Source organism: Kryptolebias marmoratus, linkage group LG22, assembly GCF_001649575.2.
Source record: "Kryptolebias marmoratus isolate JLee-2015 linkage group LG22, ASM164957v2, whole genome shotgun sequence".
NCBI classification, from domain to species: Eukaryota; Metazoa; Chordata; class Actinopteri; order Cyprinodontiformes; family Rivulidae; genus Kryptolebias; species Kryptolebias marmoratus.
The window spans coordinates 10,650,977-10,671,193 of NC_051451.1; the positions used below are offsets into that span (position 1 = coordinate 10,650,977).

General features: G+C 39.0%; 1 protein-coding gene and 1 long non-coding RNA gene across 3 annotated transcripts in view; one reads left to right on the top strand and one right to left on the bottom strand.

Moving 5' to 3' along the window:
- Positions 1–9,413: 9,413 nt before the first annotated feature.
- On the bottom strand, positions 9,414–10,328 carry LOC119616695. Its single transcript, XR_005232668.1, has 3 exons — positions 10,072–10,328; positions 9,917–10,007; positions 9,414–9,756 (listed from the first exon to the last, which is right to left on the bottom strand). It is a non-coding gene; the product is annotated as an uncharacterized LOC119616695 (long non-coding RNA).
- The window catches only part of si:ch211-250c4.3 (uncharacterized protein LOC100535981 homolog), a 40,470-nt gene continuing 29,956 nt past the window's right edge, over positions 9,704–20,217 (top strand). The window contains exon 1 of one of the 2 annotated variants that reach the window (XM_017421736.3): positions 9,704–10,018. In XM_017421736.3, coding sequence (XP_017277225.1) covers positions 9,940–10,018 — 79 coding nt within the window. In that variant the 5' untranslated portion in view covers positions 9,704–9,939. The other variant, XM_025007137.2, reaches the window with a different exon arrangement.

Sequence of the window (20,217 nt, forward strand, 5' to 3'; positions counted from 1 at the left end):
CTGGTGCTTTAGAGAATCTTTCATATTTACACTGAGCTCACACCACTTGGAAAGACATATTTTCCTTTAAAAGCCTGGCAGGGGCTTTCAAAAAGTCAAATAACCCATTAAAGTTATAGTTTAGATCCTTTGAAGTAGAGTTCCGTAGAACGATTATGAACACTTGATATCTTACAAGTTGTAGATGTCTATTAAAATGACCTCAGTTTGGAAAAAGGGAGTTTAATTCTGACAAGAATGACAAGCTGATGGTTCGTCTGACTGAAGCCCAAACCAAAGTGGATTACTGCTGTCTCATGAAAACCCCAATCATAACCATACCATAGAGCCCCACTTCAACTATCCCTTTAATATAAAATATAATCTATTTACCATTTAGAGATCCTCTCGCTGACATTGTCTGGTAATGTTACATTGGAATTCACTGACAGGGAAGCAGCAGCAATTCTGGATTTTCAAAGTGGATGAAATATTAGACCTCGTCTCAAAAGTTAATCCTAAAATTTGAAATCTGGTTTCAGATTGCAGCCTTTTTAGGGTTACAGCTAAATTAACAAAAGGTTAGATTCCATTGCTAGACCTTCAATGAATAAAATACAAAAATATATCGAATTTGTTTAGAGTTTACAATGGCTGATAGTTTGCAAACCAATAAAATGAGGAATATTTAATTGAATTATTTAGCCGTCAAATTGCTCTGAGAAAGGATCAGATAAGTTTAGTAAAGTTTGATTTGTTCAGTTTTCTTCACTCCATTTTTCCGCTTTAAAGGCTGCAGGGTTTTTTTTTCTATTGAAGATTGAAAAATGACTTCCTGTTTTTTTTCTGTTATCTTACATCGGTGTAATGCCTTGTCCTTCCTGTGCTTGCACCTCATCTTACAACAGTCTCCACTTCAAGTCATAATGAGCTCCTCTATTCTTTATAACTGCAGACTGAATTGTTCATATGAAACCTTTATTGGTGTGGTATTAATGAATCTTTTACAGCTAAGCTACAAAATATTGTAATTCTTAACAGTGCAACAATAAATCTGACAAATTTATTTTACCTAAAGCAGATTTTAGGTAAAGTTGTAATTAACATAGTAATTAAACCATAAATGAAACAGTAGAACGGTTTGGCTGATACTTGTGAACATGTCATGTGCTTCTCAGGCAGACAGAGTGTGAACAACAGAGAAAACAAAACATATTGCATCTGTCTTTATTTATAGATGCCCATTTGTTGGTCAAATCTGCCATTATCTTTGTGTTAAAAGCTACCGAATTGTCTATGTCATCCCATTTGTAATTTTGTTGTGATGCAAGGTTGCAATGGTCGCTACATTTTCCATGTGGAACATGTGTTGCAACAGAAAGGGAAACATTTCTTTATGTGCAATGACCTCAGTAACTTAACTACCATCTGCGGTATCACAAGGCATTCCTGGTGCTTTTAATACACTCTGACCTCTGCCTCTAACAATAGACCTGAGGCAGTGTAAACACACACAATCAGGTGTGCCTGGCCCCTCCTCACAGTTAAAAGAAAATGGTTCACGTGCTGCTCTTCCCCCAAAACAAGACATTTGTAAAACTGGCAACTCTGAAAATATAAAATTTTTACAATTGTCTTGAGTTAAATTGTCGTTGAAAGGCTGTAGAAACAAATTAAAGCTATGTCAAGTGTGATATTTTGAGAAGACACTGAAGATTTTAAAAGCTACTGTAGGTTTTTTTTTTTCTCACCCCTCATAGTGGTTTATGCAAATGGGTTTTTATAAACTTTTACAGTACTGTCAATTTCCAACCACAAGATTGTTTGGGCAGAAATATAATATTCCTGCTAGAAGTGGCTCAACACTGGCAAGCAGCAAGCAGCACCCCCAACAGAATGTCTCAAAGAACTTGGCCGCAAGCCTTTTCTATGTCTACGAAACACATTTGGATCGGACAGTCAAACTCTACAGTGGTGAAGATCTGGTCTACTGTTCAATCACAGAAGCCTGAATACTGAAAAGGTGAGTCAAACTCAACAATGTACAAAGCTTTCAGCATCTCAAGATGTATCTCATTCATTCTTGGGATCCTTCTCCCAGGGAACTTTTGACCTACCTTGGTGACCTCTGCCACAGTACTGGACTGAGACATGGTGACTAGATTGATGAGATCCTTAAGGTGTTCCTTTTACCGGCTGACAATAACCCCACGTTGGGCCAGCAGCTACGCTTTCCCTTTCAGAACAGTTTACCAGAGCCTCCTTAAGGTCAATTTGAAGTCCTTCACCATAGCCTTTCCAAATTACTCCCACTCCTACAAGAGCCACAGTCCTCCTGACCACCATGTGTACCTCTCAGTTGCTTTGGGAGGCCTCTGGGACAGCCAGGCCCTAAAGGCCTTCTCCTTCAGCTTGATGGCTTCCATTACTGCTAGTTTTCCCCAATTAATTTTTCCCACTACAAAAATTCAAGTCAGAATGTATTTTTAAAGCTAACGTACAGCTACGAACATGGCTCATGTAGATTCTGTGTCTTGACCACTCCTGGGACATGCGGAAAAACACTCCCAGAAAAATGAGTTGAAGATCTCATGGATAGAGGCCCCCAGTTCCCCCTCGCTGTGGGCCCACCACCTGCAGGAAGAGTCCAGGTTGAGGGCAGTGTAACCCAGGTGGCAGCCAGGTGAGGGCGAGGCCTTGGGCTTGTTGTTTCCTGCTATCGTAAACTTGTTCTAGGGACATGGAATGTCTTTTCTGTTTCTTAAAGACATGACTTTCAGATACTATTCATCAGCTGTAGATAGTTTTTCAGGCCTGATGCTTATTTTGTCCTCCACTTGTCCACTTTCCTCATATTTAGGCACACTGTGCAATACCTTGTTATTGTCGGGCAGAGAGATTGGATAGAAAATGAATGAAAAAGCAGCCGACGAAATGAAAAATGCTAAAAGACCTTCAGAAAGACTAAACTGAAAAATTTCAGGAAGGTGTGGATTCTTGGAATTAAAGTATAAAAAATAGGGGTGGTTGAAAAGTTTTGCACATTACTGTTAATATAAATCAAATAGGAATAAGGATATGGGACAATAAAGGTTTCAAGTGATTCAAATGAAATTACCCAATAGGCTTTTGGAACATATACACAGGGGTCAAATAATATATCAAGGGAAGAAAGTATGCATTCTCATGGAATAAAACACTTCCTAATCCAAACCAGATGTGCTTCTATTTCATTATCAGCTCTAGAGGTATTAATTCAAGAAAGTAGAGACTGTTTGCAGAGACGCATGGATTTCCTTTTCCCAAAATCTTCTCCATGACTCTAATAATGTCCTTAAAGGGCCAAAACACACAAGCTGAGAGTCATGGCTGAACAGGACAGACTCCAGTCATCTCTCCGAAGTTCAGTTTCTCAGGAACATGATGAATTTTCCCAATATTGTGGGAACTCTAACCCGATGCGGGTCTTTCGCAGGCCAAATGATAGAACAGTGGCCCCGACCTTCTCAGATATAGGTGCGGCAAATAGTTGGAAGTGACTGAAAATGAATCACAATAAATCAACAGAATACGACACCAGCTAAATATGGGGCTGTTTTTCAGATCCACTCAGGACTGGCCTCTACAGGACCCCACGAGGAACCCTTTGATATCTGAAAGAAAAATGTAAACAGCAAATTCTTCTTGAAAACGCATTCCCCCACACCCTAGTTGTTGCTCCGGGTTAGTTGGACTTGCTCTGTCAGTGTTCAGATTGGGCCTTGACAAAAAGACCCCGATCTTCACACCTCCATCTTTTTACCCACATTCTGGACATCCACTGTACCCTACACCTTGACCTTTTGCTTTAAGTCGAGTTCAGACCAAGTACAAATTTTCTGTGTTGCTAAGTTGTTTTTAATGCATACTTATAAAGCATCATGCACTGTAAAGTTTTGAAGTTATGGTTTTGTTTAACACAACAACTACCAGGATGTAGCCCCGCACTACAAGAGTTTCTGACCAGATTTAGCTACCATATTAATCGAAAAATGTGAGTTTCCCATGTCTCTCAGTAGTAGTTAGAGTTTCTGGAATGGTTTCCTTTTTTTTCCTGTTCTAGATTTGCCTTGATGTATGTTGGTCAGCTGGGATGCTCATATTTCTATTTCTTACTATTATTTCATGACTCCAGAAGAACTCTGGGTGTCCCTTTGAGTCCCATCTTTAAATTTGCCCATTCTCACGAATAAACTGTGAATGATCACACAGAAGTTACATGAGCATTATGAAGACATTAGAAATGGAAAATAATCCAAATAAATGATGGTGATTGATATATTAAAGTCAATTTTTGAAAGTATACTTTTCTCGCTCCAAGGGGAAACTTGATTTAGTTTAATTTTTATTTATTTATTTTTTATCAAGGGTTACATAAATAAAAAAAAAGGATGGAGCCTTAAAAACAATAAAACCGTGCTCCCTTCTGTGTTTACTTTGGCTCCTGCTTACTGTCCAGTTTATTTTATCAGTGGCTCACGCTGCAGCTTTGACAGGTGTTAGATAAAACTGAAGTCCTCTGACAGAGACCCGGGGAAAAACAACATCAGTCTTTACTTTGTTACAAAGTCTTTTAGAGGAAACAGAATAGCACCATCTGTAAATGAACTGAATGGTGTGACTGTTTAAAATGATATATACATGCAATCTTTTTTTATTCTTTCATGAATTTTGTATGACTGAAGTTGAAAATGATGTTGTTGCCCTACAGGCTAAAGTTTGGTTTATACTGACTGGTTGGGCTCTTTCTGTGTGGGATATTTAGACTTATAACGTAGCCTAAATAGTTAACAAATGTTGTTAAGTTAGCTGTAGGTGTGGATGTTGGCCTGAGTTGGTGTTTGTGTCTCTGGGATATCCGATTCCCTGCAATGCAAAGCAGGAACAGCAGTGGCTTCTCATTTTGTGAACAAATCAATCAATCAATCAATTAATGTCCCACCTATCTTTAGCAGAGCAACAGGTGAGAGGTGGGAATTTATTCAAGTGAAGCACAAATGAAATTTGTTTTTAAATCTATGTAATTTCCCATGCTCGTCCTTCACCTTCCATTCGGGAATGCTGCAGCACCCTCCACATTCCTGCTTCCCATAGCCTTGCTCCAGCTCCTTTGGGGGATCCTAAAGAGTTCCCAGGCCAGACTTAATACCAAATTAAATTTAGATGATAGTAAAGTGAGGAAAATCCGAGTTCATCGCATTAATAAACCATAATATCGCAAGTAACTAAAACAGACTCTTTCATTTGTTACGTTTATTCCTGATTTCAGTCCAAAAACATTGTGAGAACAACACCATTCTCTGCTTTTGTACATGAAATAACTTTATGCATCCTCATTTAGAGACGCTACTATCATTCCTGCCACAACAAAGACACACTATGTGCAGCACAGCATCTCACAATTCCCCACTGAGGGGATGAAGTGAGGCTTAGTAAAACATTTCTCACGCCTGACGTTTATTGATCTAGAAACTGAAGCCTCTCAGGACTGAACTCTGACATACTTTGCTCATATCGTCTTTGCTTTAATTGGCTCCGCAGGGCCAAACACGTGAAACTCTGGCACATATCTCGCACAGAGATTTTTATCAGGTGTCTGTACGAATCCACAATTTTTCAGGTGGTTCTTGCTGTTTTTTGCAAAACTAAAAATATTGGTTGCAGAACAGACCAGGTAGTAGCCGCTTAAATTGAGAATTTGTCTAACGAGTATTTTATTCAAGACAAGATGATAATTTGATCTATTTTAAAATATTAAAAAGAGACAAATTAAATGTTTTATTACTCTAAAGACCAGTGGGATCTGAGCACAATATGCAGACCTGAAACCTAAGGAATAGACAGCTGATTAGCATACAAACATGGAATCGTTGTCAAATGCTCAACATGTCTGTATTTCTTAAAACTACCAACTTTCTTTTGCATTTTTTGGAGGCTCATTCTTGTGAATAGATTTCTTAGTGTGCATTAATGAAGACAATCACATCAGTATGAGTGTTTCAGGGTAGTATTTCACTGGGCTGTGACTTGTGGCAGCTAGTTAGTGATTTAACATTGCGAGAAAATACAAAACTTTTCTGTTGCAACCTCATCGTGTTTGCGACACGGGCTAAGATGGTTTACGTTTTTACAAATATTTCTATCTTACTAAGAGACCTGGTTGTTGTACTTTTGATTAAAGATACAGAAAGAAATCCCAAGTTGTTGAATCCACATTTGGAGCACTCATGATGGTGGCACCTGTTTAGAAATACAACTGTAATGGACTAGCATGTATGCCTTTTTAAAATACAACACAACTTTGGTCAAAGGTTTTTATGAAATAAAAATAAAAGTTGTCATAGCTTGTAATTGTACAAAACTTGTGTGCTTTTTGTTTAACACTGTGGTGTGCAACGTGGTGGGTGATAAGCTTTTTTCCCCCAAGAAATTCTAGTTTCATTTGTTCCCTGTTTTGACATCTATGTGAGTCAGTAAAGGATGTACCCTCCATCTTGCCCTTTAGAGACCGAGATACACTCTGGTCAAGAAACCCTCCCCCCAAAGACGAACCTTCTTGCTGTTTGGCTTCTCCACTGTGCAGACCCCCCACACCAGGTTGTGTTTCTGCTGAGTGACCCGAGAAGAGAATCTGGGTGCGTCTCAGTTTTCTTACTTTGCTTGTTTTTCTGGTTAGTGAAAAAAAAGGTCATGGTGATTGGAAAAATAAAAGCCAAGAAGGGTAATATCCTATAAAGAGTCAGTATTTGGAAGAATTGTGATATTTGGACCACATCACTCTTAGTCATATATTACTGTCCAGTGGCGATAGGGAGGTATTCCGTTTTGGCGCACTTCCTGTTTAAAATTAAAGTTTCTATGATGATAATGCAGTTGTAATTGAACCTTTATCACATTATTCGATCTATGCTTTGTTTTTTTTTCCTCAGAGCTGGTAATTAAAGACACCTCTGCCCACTTCCCTCCTTCCCATTCTGCTGGTGAAAAATTGTAGGTCAGTTGTTCCGAGACGGGCCGACTGGGTGGAGACATGGAGAAAAGCTCACAGCTAAATCCTCAGGTCAGACTGTATTTCTGCAGGGGATTAGGCTGAACTGAACTAAGCTTGGCCATATTTTGACTTCTACATTACAGCAGAGATTACAGTATATTCCAATGACACATAACTTTAATATAAATAAAGTTATAAACTGAGATGTTCTGAAAAGCCTTCACTGTTACAAAGAGATAAAAACTGTGGCTTAGGATGAGCTAAAATAACATTTTTTTCCCACAAAAGTATGAGATTTTGGAAAAACATTTGTTTTATTAGCCTAAAACCCCTTTTCTCCAAACTATATGTTCTATGACTGATGTCATGGCTGATACGATGTTAACTATTTGGCAGAATGTCACTTCAAAAATCCCCAGACTATCCCTTTTTGGCACTGGCTAGACATTAGGTATTTGGTCAAAATAGCCTGATAAAAGCATGTATGTGAAAGAGAATTCAGCCCTCTACAGTAAAATTGTTTTATTGTGTAAAATGAAGACTGATTGGAGCTTTTAACCTGACTAAGAGTGGAGCATGAAAAACACTGGTTGCTTTGAGGTGGTTTTGTTTGGAGCTCTGCACCTTCTGTTTGTTGTAACTTGTTGAGTTTCAGGAAGAGCTGGAAGGAGAAGTGCAAGTTTCTGTCTGCAGGCGTCTGCACAACGCATAAAACCCCAGGAGGTATCATTATTGCAAACCCTACGAAAACACGCAAAGTCAAACTTGTGTATGAACGATTTAATTCCTGTACAGCTCATTCCCTGCAGTGTTACAGTGTCATTTTCTAAGCACACGACCTGGGGTTTATCGTGAAGGCTGCAGCGAGGAGACTCGCCTTAAAGTGACCTATAAATTTTACGCAATTAATCTTGTGCCTGTTGTAGTTTTGAAGGACCTCACTTTGGAAAACTTTAATATGTGGCTAATTGGAGCAGGGCCAACAAAGAAGAGCCGTCTTACAACACCTCAGTTCTCAAAAGTTTCAGTGAGTCATGTGAACACTGTTTTATACACCTTTACATCGCTTTTGGTTTTGCAGAAATATTATGATATTTCTACCAGACTTACCGCCGAGCTGCACCAGAGCTGCTGCTTCAACTATTCTGCTTGCAAATAACTACAGAATTGAATGTAAATAATTGTCTAATGCAGTGGTTCCCAAACTTTTCAGCTTTCGACCCATAAATTAATAATGACAAAGGTGAGTGACCCCATCTGTTGGCTGTTTAAATATCTAAAAATGGTAATCACCCAATTAAATAAGAGCATAATGACTACACAAACAGTCCTAACATCCATTATGCTATTTTTTAAAATCAATTTATGATTTAAATTTCAATTCTCCATCACAATTATGGTGCAAATATATCATAAAAAGTAGGTTTTTAGTTGCAGGTTGATATCTGGAGATTATCTAAGGACCCCTACTTGGTGTTGGGGGACCCACATTGGGGTCGCGACCCCAACTTTGGGAATCATTGGTCTAATGCTAAATTGACAGCGATGGTTGACAGTTTATAATGAAACTTTCACATAAACTTGTCAGAACTAAACTATATCCAGATTAAGAACATTCAAAGAGTTATCTACAACAGGTAAGACATTGTTTGTTCATTATCACCTACAGAACCTCACATCAAAACATCTGAACTACTGCTTTAAGCACAGCTACAGACACACACGTGCGTTAGACAAAACACACTTTTAGAAATGAATAAAGTGTTGTTTACAGCAGTCCGGTGCCTCCTTGTTGTTATTGTTCTCCTCTGAAGGTGATAATGGCTTTTGCTTGTGTTTGTGTTTGCCTGTCTGTAGTGTGAGCAAAATATCTCATAAACCACTTGATGAATCTTAATGAAACTCTCACAAAATAACTTGAGCTAAAATCTGGCGTGGTGGTGGCTGAGCATCATTCCGAACACGTACTCCGAGCGCTACAGATTCTGCAATATTTTTGTGAAAAACTTTGACGTTTTATAGCGTCAACCCATCCTGTTGGCAAAATATCATCATGATGGACAGATGTTAGTGAAACTCTCAGAAAGTGGATGCACATCTACAACTGATTACCTTTCAGAGTCAACTCAATTTAAGATGGCTGCCAGAGCTAATTCACCTTAGCCAACACAAGAATGGCTATAAATAGATGTAGCTATTGAGCTAAAATGTCATGTGGTAGTAGCTGAGAGTCATTGACAACACATACTTTAAGCACTAAAAGGTCATGTGAGATCTTGCAATATTGCACAAGATCCCACAAAAAGTCAGTTAATGTCATTAAAGTTTGACTAAAACCGTTATAACTCACTTCTCAACGTAAGATAATCTTTATTTTAAACACTGACATAAAAGGCGGCGGGCGATATGCATTCCTTCAAGGAATTCAAGGAATGCAAGGCCTTTCATTTTATTCAAACAACTGGAATAAAGTGAAGCTTGAAAGTTTAAAGCCGTAATTCAGTTAAAAACATTCTTTTTGTATGCTTTGCATTAATCATGCCTCATTTTGTTTGGGCTCGTTCTTCTCCACCTCCAGGTCGAGCGTAAGCCTCAGTCATCCTGAGACTTTTTCTTCCTCCCCCTCCGTCTGACTGGTGCTCCTCCTCCTCCTCCTGCTGCTGCTGCTGAAGTCCAGCCCCGGTGCACCTCTCAGCTGGAGGAATCGCTTACATCCACACACACTCTCACACACACACACACACTCGCTGCAGACCCCAAACAGGCAAGCAGGCACAGGTACAATGATCTGGCTTGAGGAAAGCTTTCGTACAACAGCTGTTTTTAACCTAAAAGCAGAATAAACACTATGAGGAACCTCTAAGGAAACTTTTTTTATTATTATTATTTTTATTTGACAATTTTTACCTGCTTGTGATTCTTCCAACACCATGAGCATAAAAAGGAAAAAGGCTGGTCTGGTGATCAGCTGGCAGAAGCCGTTCTCCATCCTGACACCCTGGAGGAAAGGTAAAAGAAGCGTCTCCTTTGCTCTGACTTCAACACAAATTCCAGACATTTACCTCTTTTTTCACCAGCTGGGCCTCCTTGATGTCATGCAGAAGTAATTTCTATCACAAGGTGTGTTTTATTTCACATCCGATCGGTCCACAGGTCTCCTCACTCCCTCTGAACACTTGACAGCTATTCGTTTTTTAACCTCTGTGGCGCATTTGTCTCACTAAAACAGACATCTGTAGTGAGTCAAAGTGAGACACGCTTTCAGTTTTATTTACAGAAATGCGGTGAGAGGGGGAAAAAAATAAAGTGTTGTCAGCCAAGTCAGATTCAAATGAGAGTTTAATTAAATTCCCAGACAGTTTAATGTGTTCTTCTAAAAGAAAAATAGCATCCAGGAGGTTGATTCTTTGTTGTTGTTGTTTTCTTGTAAAACTTTTCTGGTTGTCTGATTTCATTTAAAGAAGAGGCTTTAACACAAACTGGGAGCTGTAAAAACTGTCTGCTGTGGTTGTCTGAATATGACAGACATGAAAAACACGCGTGCGCCTCCTTCATGGGACAGAGCAGACAACAAACAGCAGAACAGCTACATTTACTGCAAAGACGTTGCAAACAGATGTCTTAATACTGCGAGTGCAGTTATCACCAGCTGCTGGAAGGTGGGCGACAATGTGATAGGTATGTGTTTGTGTGTCTGTTAGCAAAATATCTCATGAAGCAGGGCTCATATTTTAACGAAACTCTCAGAAAATGATCATTGGATGAACGTCTACAACTGATTGGCTTTTGGAGTCAACCGAATTCACGATGGCCGCCACAGCTAATTGACCTTTGCAAACACAAAAATGGCTATGACTCAGTCAGTTTTACAAATGTTGAGCTAAAATTTGGTGTGCCAGTAGCTGTGAGTCACCCTCAACACATACTCCGAGCACTGCACATTGCACAACTTATTTGCTTAAAACTCTGTCATTATCTGTTAGGGCCAACTTTATCTGTTGAGTTAGCAAAATATCTCATAAACCACAGGATGGATTATAATTAAATTGATCAGAAAACTGTCATTTGGTGCACATCTGCAACTGATTCAAATTTGGAGTCAACCAATTCAAGATGACTGCCACAGCCAGTTAACCTTAGCGATCATACAAGTGGGTACAATTTTACAACTACTGAGCTAAAGTTGAGTGTGATAGAAGCTGAGGGTCATTCACAGCATATACTCTGAGCACCAGCACATCTTACAAGTTCTCACATGATTGCACATAACAAAATTTCCAAGGTTTGACCAAAACGACTTTAACTCTGTCCCTTCTCATAATAAAATGATCTTAGTTTAAAACTCTGGCGTTAAAGGTGGCGGGCAATATGGAATTGTTCATGGAAACCTAGGCTTTTACCTAGTTAAGGAAATGTCTCATTAGTTTAAATGGAAATAAAATGATACGACAGGGCCCTTGTTTTGTTTTGGATTCTGCTTCCACGTTTTGTCCTTGCGCCTATGTCATCATTTATAGTCTATGGTAGAACGGAAACAGAGGCATTAAACATTAGAAGCAGGTTCAAGAGTCAGGGTAATCAACAACAACAAAAAGTCAATACAGGCAAGAGGACCTGGTAACAAAGGTAGGCAGAAAATATGACAAGAGAAACAGAAGATCTGACAAAGAACTGGAGCAACCAAGGAGGATATTTCCTGGTTGACGGGTCGGAAAAGAGAGGCAGGTGGTAAATGAGGAGCAAAGAACAGAGGCAACATCTACAGGCTATTACATTTACAAGAACCGAACCAGAACTGAACAACTGAAGCTTCCCAGAACTCACAATAAACCAAAAGAGAATCAAACCGATTCCAAACCAAACCCTAAACTATAACAAATTATTGGTTTGGAATTACATCCCTCAGGTTGAGATGAGAGATGGTTGATGACTGAGTTCAACATCTGTCTCACATTGTGTTCTCCCGCCATATTTTCACTTACTCAATTTTCTGCTTAACTACCTTCTGGTTAGCAGTTAAACGCCCGTGGTTAAAATCAGAGTTTCACACATACTTGGTGTTATGAACGCTGGTCAAGTTTAACAACTAATGGGTTGTAGTTCCCACTGAGTCATGTGGACACTGTCCCAACAAATCAGTGCCAACTTCTCACAATTTCTCCCAATAAACCGTGAGCTGTGTAGGGTTTGGACGTCACGTTTTCTCATTCGATTGAGAAAAGCAGTGAATCAAACTATAGGTCTGGTGGCAGGAGAAAACAGAGGCTAAAAGAGGCTAAAGGTGTTGTGGTTGGGACTGAATTTTAATTGGTTTGTGACACGTCACATGCCTACATCTAAAACCTGTAGTCAGTGTTTAAAGGAAGCATTTTTAGGTAGCATTTATACTTTTTTAACATCAGGTTCTTTCAGTTTTCAGAGCAGTGCACATATAAATATATGGATTAGGGAAGATACAGAATTTAAGATGAGACCAAAGAGCGATTATAATTTCATAAGGAATATAATATTCTGTTGTTAATCCATGCTAACATGTCATGCGTACCTTGAAAATGTATTCACAGCTCTTAAGATTTTTCACATTTTGTCTCATCGATACCACAACCTTCAAAGTATTTCACTGGGACTTTATGTGACAGACCAGCACAAAGGCCTGCATGAATTGTGAAGAGGAAGGAAAATGATTTTAAAGGTTTTAAAGGTTCTTCTACAAATGAATATCTGAAAAGTGTGGCATGCATTTGAATTTAGCCACCCTGAGTCAACAGAACCACCTTTCACTGCTATACCAGCAGCAGGTCTTTTGGTGTCTGTCTCAACCAGCTCTGGATGTCTAGAGACTAAAATCTTTGCCCATTCTTCTTTCCAAAACAGCACAAGCTCAGTCAGATTAGATGGAGAGTGTCTGTGAACAGCAACTTCAAGTCTTGCCACAGATTCTCAGTTGGATTCAGGTCTGGATTTTAACTCTAACACATGAATATGCTTTAATCTAAGCTTTTCCACTGTAACTCTGACTGGATGTTTTGGGTTACTGACCTGCTGGAAGGTGAACCCCAGTCCCAGTCTCCTGCTCTTGCTGAAGAAAACCATCCCCACAGCATGATGCTGCCACCACCATGTTTCACAGTGGGGATGATGCGTTCAGGGTGATGTACAGTGTGAAGTCCGCCAAACTGGACTTCTTCTAGTTTTCTTTTAACAATGGCTTTCTTATGCCACTCTTCCATAAATGTAAGATTTGTGGAGAGCATGACTAATAGTTGTCCTGTGGACAGATTCTTCCACCCGAGGTGTGGACCTCTGCAGCTCCTCCAGAGTCACCTTGGGCTTCTTGGCTGCTTGTCAGATTATTTCTCTCTTTGCCTGGCCGGTCAGTTTAGGTGGACGACCATGTCTTGGTAGATTTGCAGTGGTGCTGTACTCTCTCCATGCTCAGATGATGGATTGACCAGTGGTCTGTGAAACGTTCAAAGTTTAGAATATTGTTTTATAATCTAACCATGCTTTGAACTTCTCAACATCATATTCCTTCCACTTCACAGTTATGCATTACTTTTGTTAATCCACCACATACAATCCCAGTCATATACTTTGAGGGTTGTGGTTGCAATGTGACAAAATGTGAGAAAGTTCAAGAGGTATGAATACTTTTCCAAGGTACTGTACTACACATGATGCCAGAGTACCAAACCATAACCTGCCTGAAACTCTGCAGCAGCACTCTGGGCCTCATCCCTTTTTCCTTTTTCTAATCCCGGCTTCAGGTTGCTCCACATTCCACGACCGAGCCTCGCTCAGATATCACCGTCAGCTTACAGTATGAGCCTCCACACCTGCTGAGGAGCAAATCCCACAGATGTTCTGTCGTGGGAGGGTGTGTGTGTGTGTGTGTGTGTGTGTGATAAATCTGCTCATTGTTTCTGCTGTGAGAGCGCCACTTTACTCTGCTTGACAGCAGACACATTGTTTGCTGTGCGACTTAGAGTAGGAAGAATAGGCCATTGTAAAGGTAACACCTACTCTGTGTACAGTGCAGAAGGGAGCCGTGTTTGCTGCGGAGGACTTGTGTATTTGTGCTTTTTTTTAAAGCCACTGTATAGATTCAGAAAGAGGTGGGAGGGTGAATAAAATGACCTGAAACAACTAAAATCTGCTTTGATGGTTCTTCAATAAACTCAAAATCAAAACGAGTAGATTCAAATAATGTTCTCCCAACATTAAGTTGCAGAAATATTTGTGTTTTTTGCATTAGAATATAGCGAGGGTTTGTCAGACATTACTCAGATATCAGGAATTCCAGTTGCTCAGAGCGAAGTAGTGCATTTAGTATGTGTCACATCTGGATGACTGAGAGATTTGCTCACACGAGGCAGAGAAACTTGGATCAAACCTTCCTGGTTCTCTTTCATGCCAACATCTTTGAGAGGCAAAAGTTTAGGGAGCTTATACAAATCCCAAAATAAAACCAAATATACGTATATAAACCATAAAGTCATGAAACCACCTGACAAAAAGCTCTGGTACAAATGAGAACACTGCAAAGTTTTCAGTTTTCCTGATTTTACTATTTCTAAATATGTGTTTGAGTTAAATTAACATTTTTTTTACTGACAACATCCCATGTTTTTTGCTTAAATTTTGGTTCTGGCTATCACCTAATGAGTACCTCGTTCAGTGGAACGAGGTGCATTTGTGTTGAAATTCAACAAAATATTGAATATTCTTTAAATATTCAATGCAAAAATGGCCTCATAAAGCTAATATAATGAGGACAGTTGTTAAAGCCTGCGTCTCACCTGGCTGCGACTGTTGGTGACAAATAGTGAACAGTATTCATGAGAAAGTCTTTAAAATGTATTGAAATGTTCTCATGGCTTCTTAATTTTCTTGTGTGGTCCCAGGGCCATGCTTTTGTGTCATGGGAATTTTGAACATTCAAAGTTGTGAGACTAATTTGGTCTTGGAATAGTCCCAGGGTTGTTGCGGGCGCTCGGAAAACGTCTCAATGTAGTTTCTGTGAGTCATAAAGTGAAAATGTGAGACAACTTTGGGCAGGTTTGGCAACCGCTAAAACCAAATTGTGACTAACTGGAGACAAAAATAGAGAATAATTTGCAAACAAATAGATTGCAATCAAATTGACATAAAAAAGACTTTCTGACTAAACTGCGACAATGGAAATTGCACGACAGATGCAGGAACGGTGCATTTTCTTTGCTAGTACGTACAAAAAGGGTTGTAAGTACAAATTAAGTGTGAGTCCAAGGGAAAATTTGCACATTTTCTTGCAATTCTGTGTCTCCAACCAGTCGCAGCCCAGTGATAAACTGGTGTAATGTTTTCAAATGACAGCATAACAAACTATTTGTCTTTTGCAGTCTAAAAATCTAAGGTTTTTCTACACATTTTTGAACCTCTTATACACTAAAAGCCAGAGCCAACAGACAGCTCAGTTGAAGAAATAGTCCACCTGTCACTGGTGAGACCTGTAACTCCAGGTTCTGACTGTTCTTCGTTCGAACCCCTAATGCTATCCATGGGTCAAGATGTTTGTGGTGAGGTTGACTAAAATAAAGTAATTTATATTCCATTCACAGCTGCACCTGACCAGTTGAAATAAATTTAGTAATTTGCTCCAAACATGTGTGCACCTCAGCTTTTGCCCAGAAGGAGACAATCATGTTTGACCTTTACTTTGAGAGAAGAGACGTTCAACCCGAAACTGTCAAAAGAAATGATTACAAAAGGAGTTTTGACTTAAGTTACAGTGCTCCTGCACATTCTTGTGTTATCTTAATGGCGTCTGATAGGACAGAGCAGGCTTTAGGTTTGATAACAAGAGGTAGTCTGGGTATCATCCTCAGCGCTGTTGACGCAGATCCCGAAATCCCAGCCGCACCAAAGCAGAGCATAATGCTGATGGGAGGGTTTAGAAAATCACTTGCTTTATCCTCATTTGTATGGATTTATTACCCTCTTTCCACCAAGTCTATGTCTCATTTGGATTTTTTGTAGTTTTGACACGAGAACCAAGAAAAGCTTTTGACAAAAATGTGGATAGGCTTCAATTTTAAAAGAGCAGAAAGATGTTACTGAGCCTGAAATTTTAAAGTGTCTGGTGTTTCAGGAATCAGCTTTGGGACATCTGTATGTCTGTAGACCTTTTAGTGTCACAATGTATTTATTCATCGTTTTTTTTTTCTTTTGGACTTTAAAGAAGTGTCTTTTAAAGTGGGATTCTGTTCGGTTACCTGTTGGTAAACCACTTTGGTTTAGTTTAATTGACTGAACTGATGAGTTAATGGCTAGTCAGAGCAAGGCAATAAATGAGGTAGATTGCTGCCATCTTAAAACAACTTGGACCTCGAAGGTTTTATGGCACTTTATGCAAATACTATTTTATAAACCACTGCTGTCAATTTTGCATTAGATTACCGGATACGGGAAAGTGCCCCAGGCTGCACCACAAGTGCTACAGCTAGCTGCTGCTGCCATTTGCACTCGCAAATAATCACATAATTTTAATTAAAAAAATGTCATTTAAAGTTGACACCAATATAAAGGTTTAAAAAATATTCTGAAATATTTGTTTTATGATGGCAGTGGTCAACTTTACTCTTGTGATTTTAAACTTTGTTTATCCAAACTGAGTTTGTTCAAAGAGCTGTCAACAACAGGTAAGATAGTAACTGTTTATATCCTCTTTACAGGACTTCACAGTTTAAAAGATCTGAGCTTCTTCTTTAAATATTGACATGTGACACCATTAATGTATCCTCATGGACTTCTGAATATGGCTTCCTTATCTTTACATGCCCATAGTCATTAAAACAACAGATTTAGTAAAAGTAGTTTTACCTTAAAAATAAACAACTTATTCCTACTACTTATTCAGTAGTTATTTTTTGGGCATCAGAGCTAATAAAGCACCTTTTAAATAAAGCACCTTTAAAAATCTGAATAATTCGGACTTAGTTTTACTCAGTCCTGCTGAAAGTCTTCATTGACTCAGAGATCTTTGTGAACCTCCAGCAGATCTAAGAACAGTTTTGACCCCCCTCCCACACCCTCCCAGTCCTTACAAAGTCGACACGCCTTCAGCCAACCTGGGCTGTAAAAAAGCTGGCTTGTCTCAGCGTGTTTATGACCTCCTCAGTCCAGGATCTAAGGGGGCCAGCAGATCTGCCTGAGGGCTTACACACACGTCTAAAAAAAACACCTCCCAATTTTTCACCCAGTCTTCATTAGGAGGCCGTCAGACAGCTCACACCTGCAGCTGAACGTAGTAAAGCTTAAGTCTGAGCCCTTTAAGGGCCAGAAAAGCAGGCGAGCAATCTGAGAATAAGTTCTGGGGAAAGTGTGAAGAGGTTTAAATATATCACCACATTTGTGTGTGAACATCCTCTTAGCCTGCCTTCAACAAACATGCAGTTCTTCCACCTATAACGTTAAGCTCCTTTTTGCACGCCAATAAATATGTGAAACTTAAATATGAGTCATATGATTCTTGAGAAACCAACCATGTAAAGAAGGAGGACAGTCTAGATTGTACAAGTCTGCATGGTGACAGGATTAGCCCTGGAGGAAGTTAGCTGTGGTAGTCATCTGGAACTGGACTGACTCCAAAAGGTAATCAGTTATGGGTGTACAACCAATAATTACTTACTGAACGTTTCACTAAAACCCATCCAGTGGTTCATGTGATATTTTGCTGACATGACAGACAAATGAACACACACACACACACACACTATCATTATCTCCCACCTTTCAGTGGTTGGCAGTAATAAGAAAATCTGTTGATCCAACATTGAAAAACACTTGTTAAATATTTTGACATGTCAAGGTAATTACAGTATATTGCAGAAAAATCTTATGTAATAGGTTTCCCTATATCCAACAAGTGACAAAGAAAGGTGAATAGATACAGTTTTTACTTCAAACAGAAGTGTACAGGTATTTTGATACAGTCTTAATTCAGCTGGCAAAACATCATTTTGTAAAAGTATTTTTGAGCAAGAAGCTAAACCCCTTATTTAACAACATATTAACTAGGAGGAACTTTATTAGTTTTTATGAAAAAGTATAGGACACTTTTTGTACAGCTTCTTTTGTAGAACTTCAACAAGGTTTTTAATAACTGGTCTTTATTTCACTTTGTTTCCAGTTTTTGACTAGTACCCATGCGCCCATGTCTGACGCTACCCTATGAGCCTTAAAAGTCAAATATTTGTCTGTGAAATGGATTACCCCTTCAAAACGTTGATGTACGTCATCAGTTTTTGCTCATTCTTTTTGTGATAAAACAGTTGTTGTGGAAAACTGGCTGTTCAGTCTACAACAGACAGCAAACTGTACAATATTTTTTTCCGCTTGTTCTTATTAAAAACACTGACAGAAATACCAACCACATTGGTACACATCAGTGATTGTTGTGTCAGTGACATATTAAAAAGAAAGAAAGAAAAATGCTACGTTTGCTTTTTTTTCAGACTTGTTAGAGATACTTGTTAAAGATGCCAAATGTAATACACTGGAGGATATGAAATTTAACATCACAATGTTTTTGTGCCAGTAAAAAATACAAAAAGAAAACATTTGTATTGGTGAAAATACTTACATGTGTCAACTTTTTCCAAGCACATCCCATAACCCTTCAGTTTTAAATGTGTTCTTGAAAAATCTATTAAAACTCCTTAAACTTTGATGCATAAAACTGGTGGATTTCCCCTTTAAAATAACTTCTATCGCATCTGTCATTTGAACATGCTAGTTAATTAAATGTCCTCCGACTTTGTGTAAATACCTGTTGTATTGAATAAAGGAGTAAAGTGGTCTTTAATACCCCCACTTTCCTGGTTTCTGCAGGCTTTGTTTTACCTCGTAGAGCTTTTTTTTCTCATGGAGTTTATGCCCGAGGCGTCAGAGGAGGGCAGCGGGGCGAACCACTTGCTCCACTTGTACCTGAGAACTGTGACTCTGTCAGTAGCTCAGCCTGGAATGTGACATGAATATGATGGGAAAGGGTCTAGGGGATGTTTTCAGACAGGAAACAGAATTTTTGGATGAGTCTGGGACGGGTTAAGGTGGGGGAGGAGGACTGCTCCTAATGATATGTTGTCGGGTTTAGTCAAGCATACAGACTGGAAATAGGCTGAGTCAGCGTGTGCAGACAATTACAGGATAGAATATCTATTTGTGTTGTTCGTGAAGGATGAGGACAACAAGCTGTGGGGCAACACCTGCACAGCTGACAGTGATTAAGTGGCGGGGATTGAAGGGACACACGAGGATTGTATCACAATAGCAAGAAGTCAGATTACACGGTTGAGTTGGCCAAATGACTTCAGTGTGTAATTAAAGTCAACCTGCTCTCCTTCTCATTGTCTGCTGGGGCTTCACAAGAACAGACATGCACAGAAAAATGATGTAAAGAAACAAGAAAAAAGGAGATACCTCAAAGTAGCAAGTAAAAAAATCAAAGGCATAGCTTTCCTTGAAGGAATAAATGTTGCCTGCCACCTTTCATGCCTGGCTTTTAAACTAAACTTTAAGTTGACAAATTATAGAGTTTTAGCAGTTTTGGTAAAATCTTGAAAATAACATTATGTGATGATCACATATGAGATGTTGTGAGCAAGGCTAGACTTTCCAAAGGTCTTACCATAACAGAAGCCCAGGGCCCGAGATTTAGGAGGGCCTAAAATAGTATTATTGCTTTTAAAATGAATGTTTTCCAGATTCCTTATTTTGTTTATTTCCAATGAGGTGCAAATCCACACCACAGGAGGGACTTTCTTTGTTGATGCCTACATCAATTAACAAGTGCTTAATGGGTTTAATGGTTTGTAGGTTTTTTTTATATATATATACTATAGTTTACTCTGTAGCTCTGAGCCATAATGGTTTGTAAATATTCTTATTTTCCTGTAAAAGACTGATGCGTTGTTTTTTGTTTTATGTAATTATTCTGTATTTTCACATTCGTCTTGAGGTCCATGCAGCAAAATCTCTTTATGGGTGTAAATCCTATCAAACAACCTATTATTTTTCACAAAGTCAGTCAGCAGATGCGTATTTTGTGCCAGATTTTAGATTGACTTTTCAAACTAAAGATTTCTAGTTGCAGCTTATTTTGCTCTGTGTAATTTCGATACATTAAGATTAATGTTGATATTGCTTTAGAAAAGATTGTTTCTGTGTTG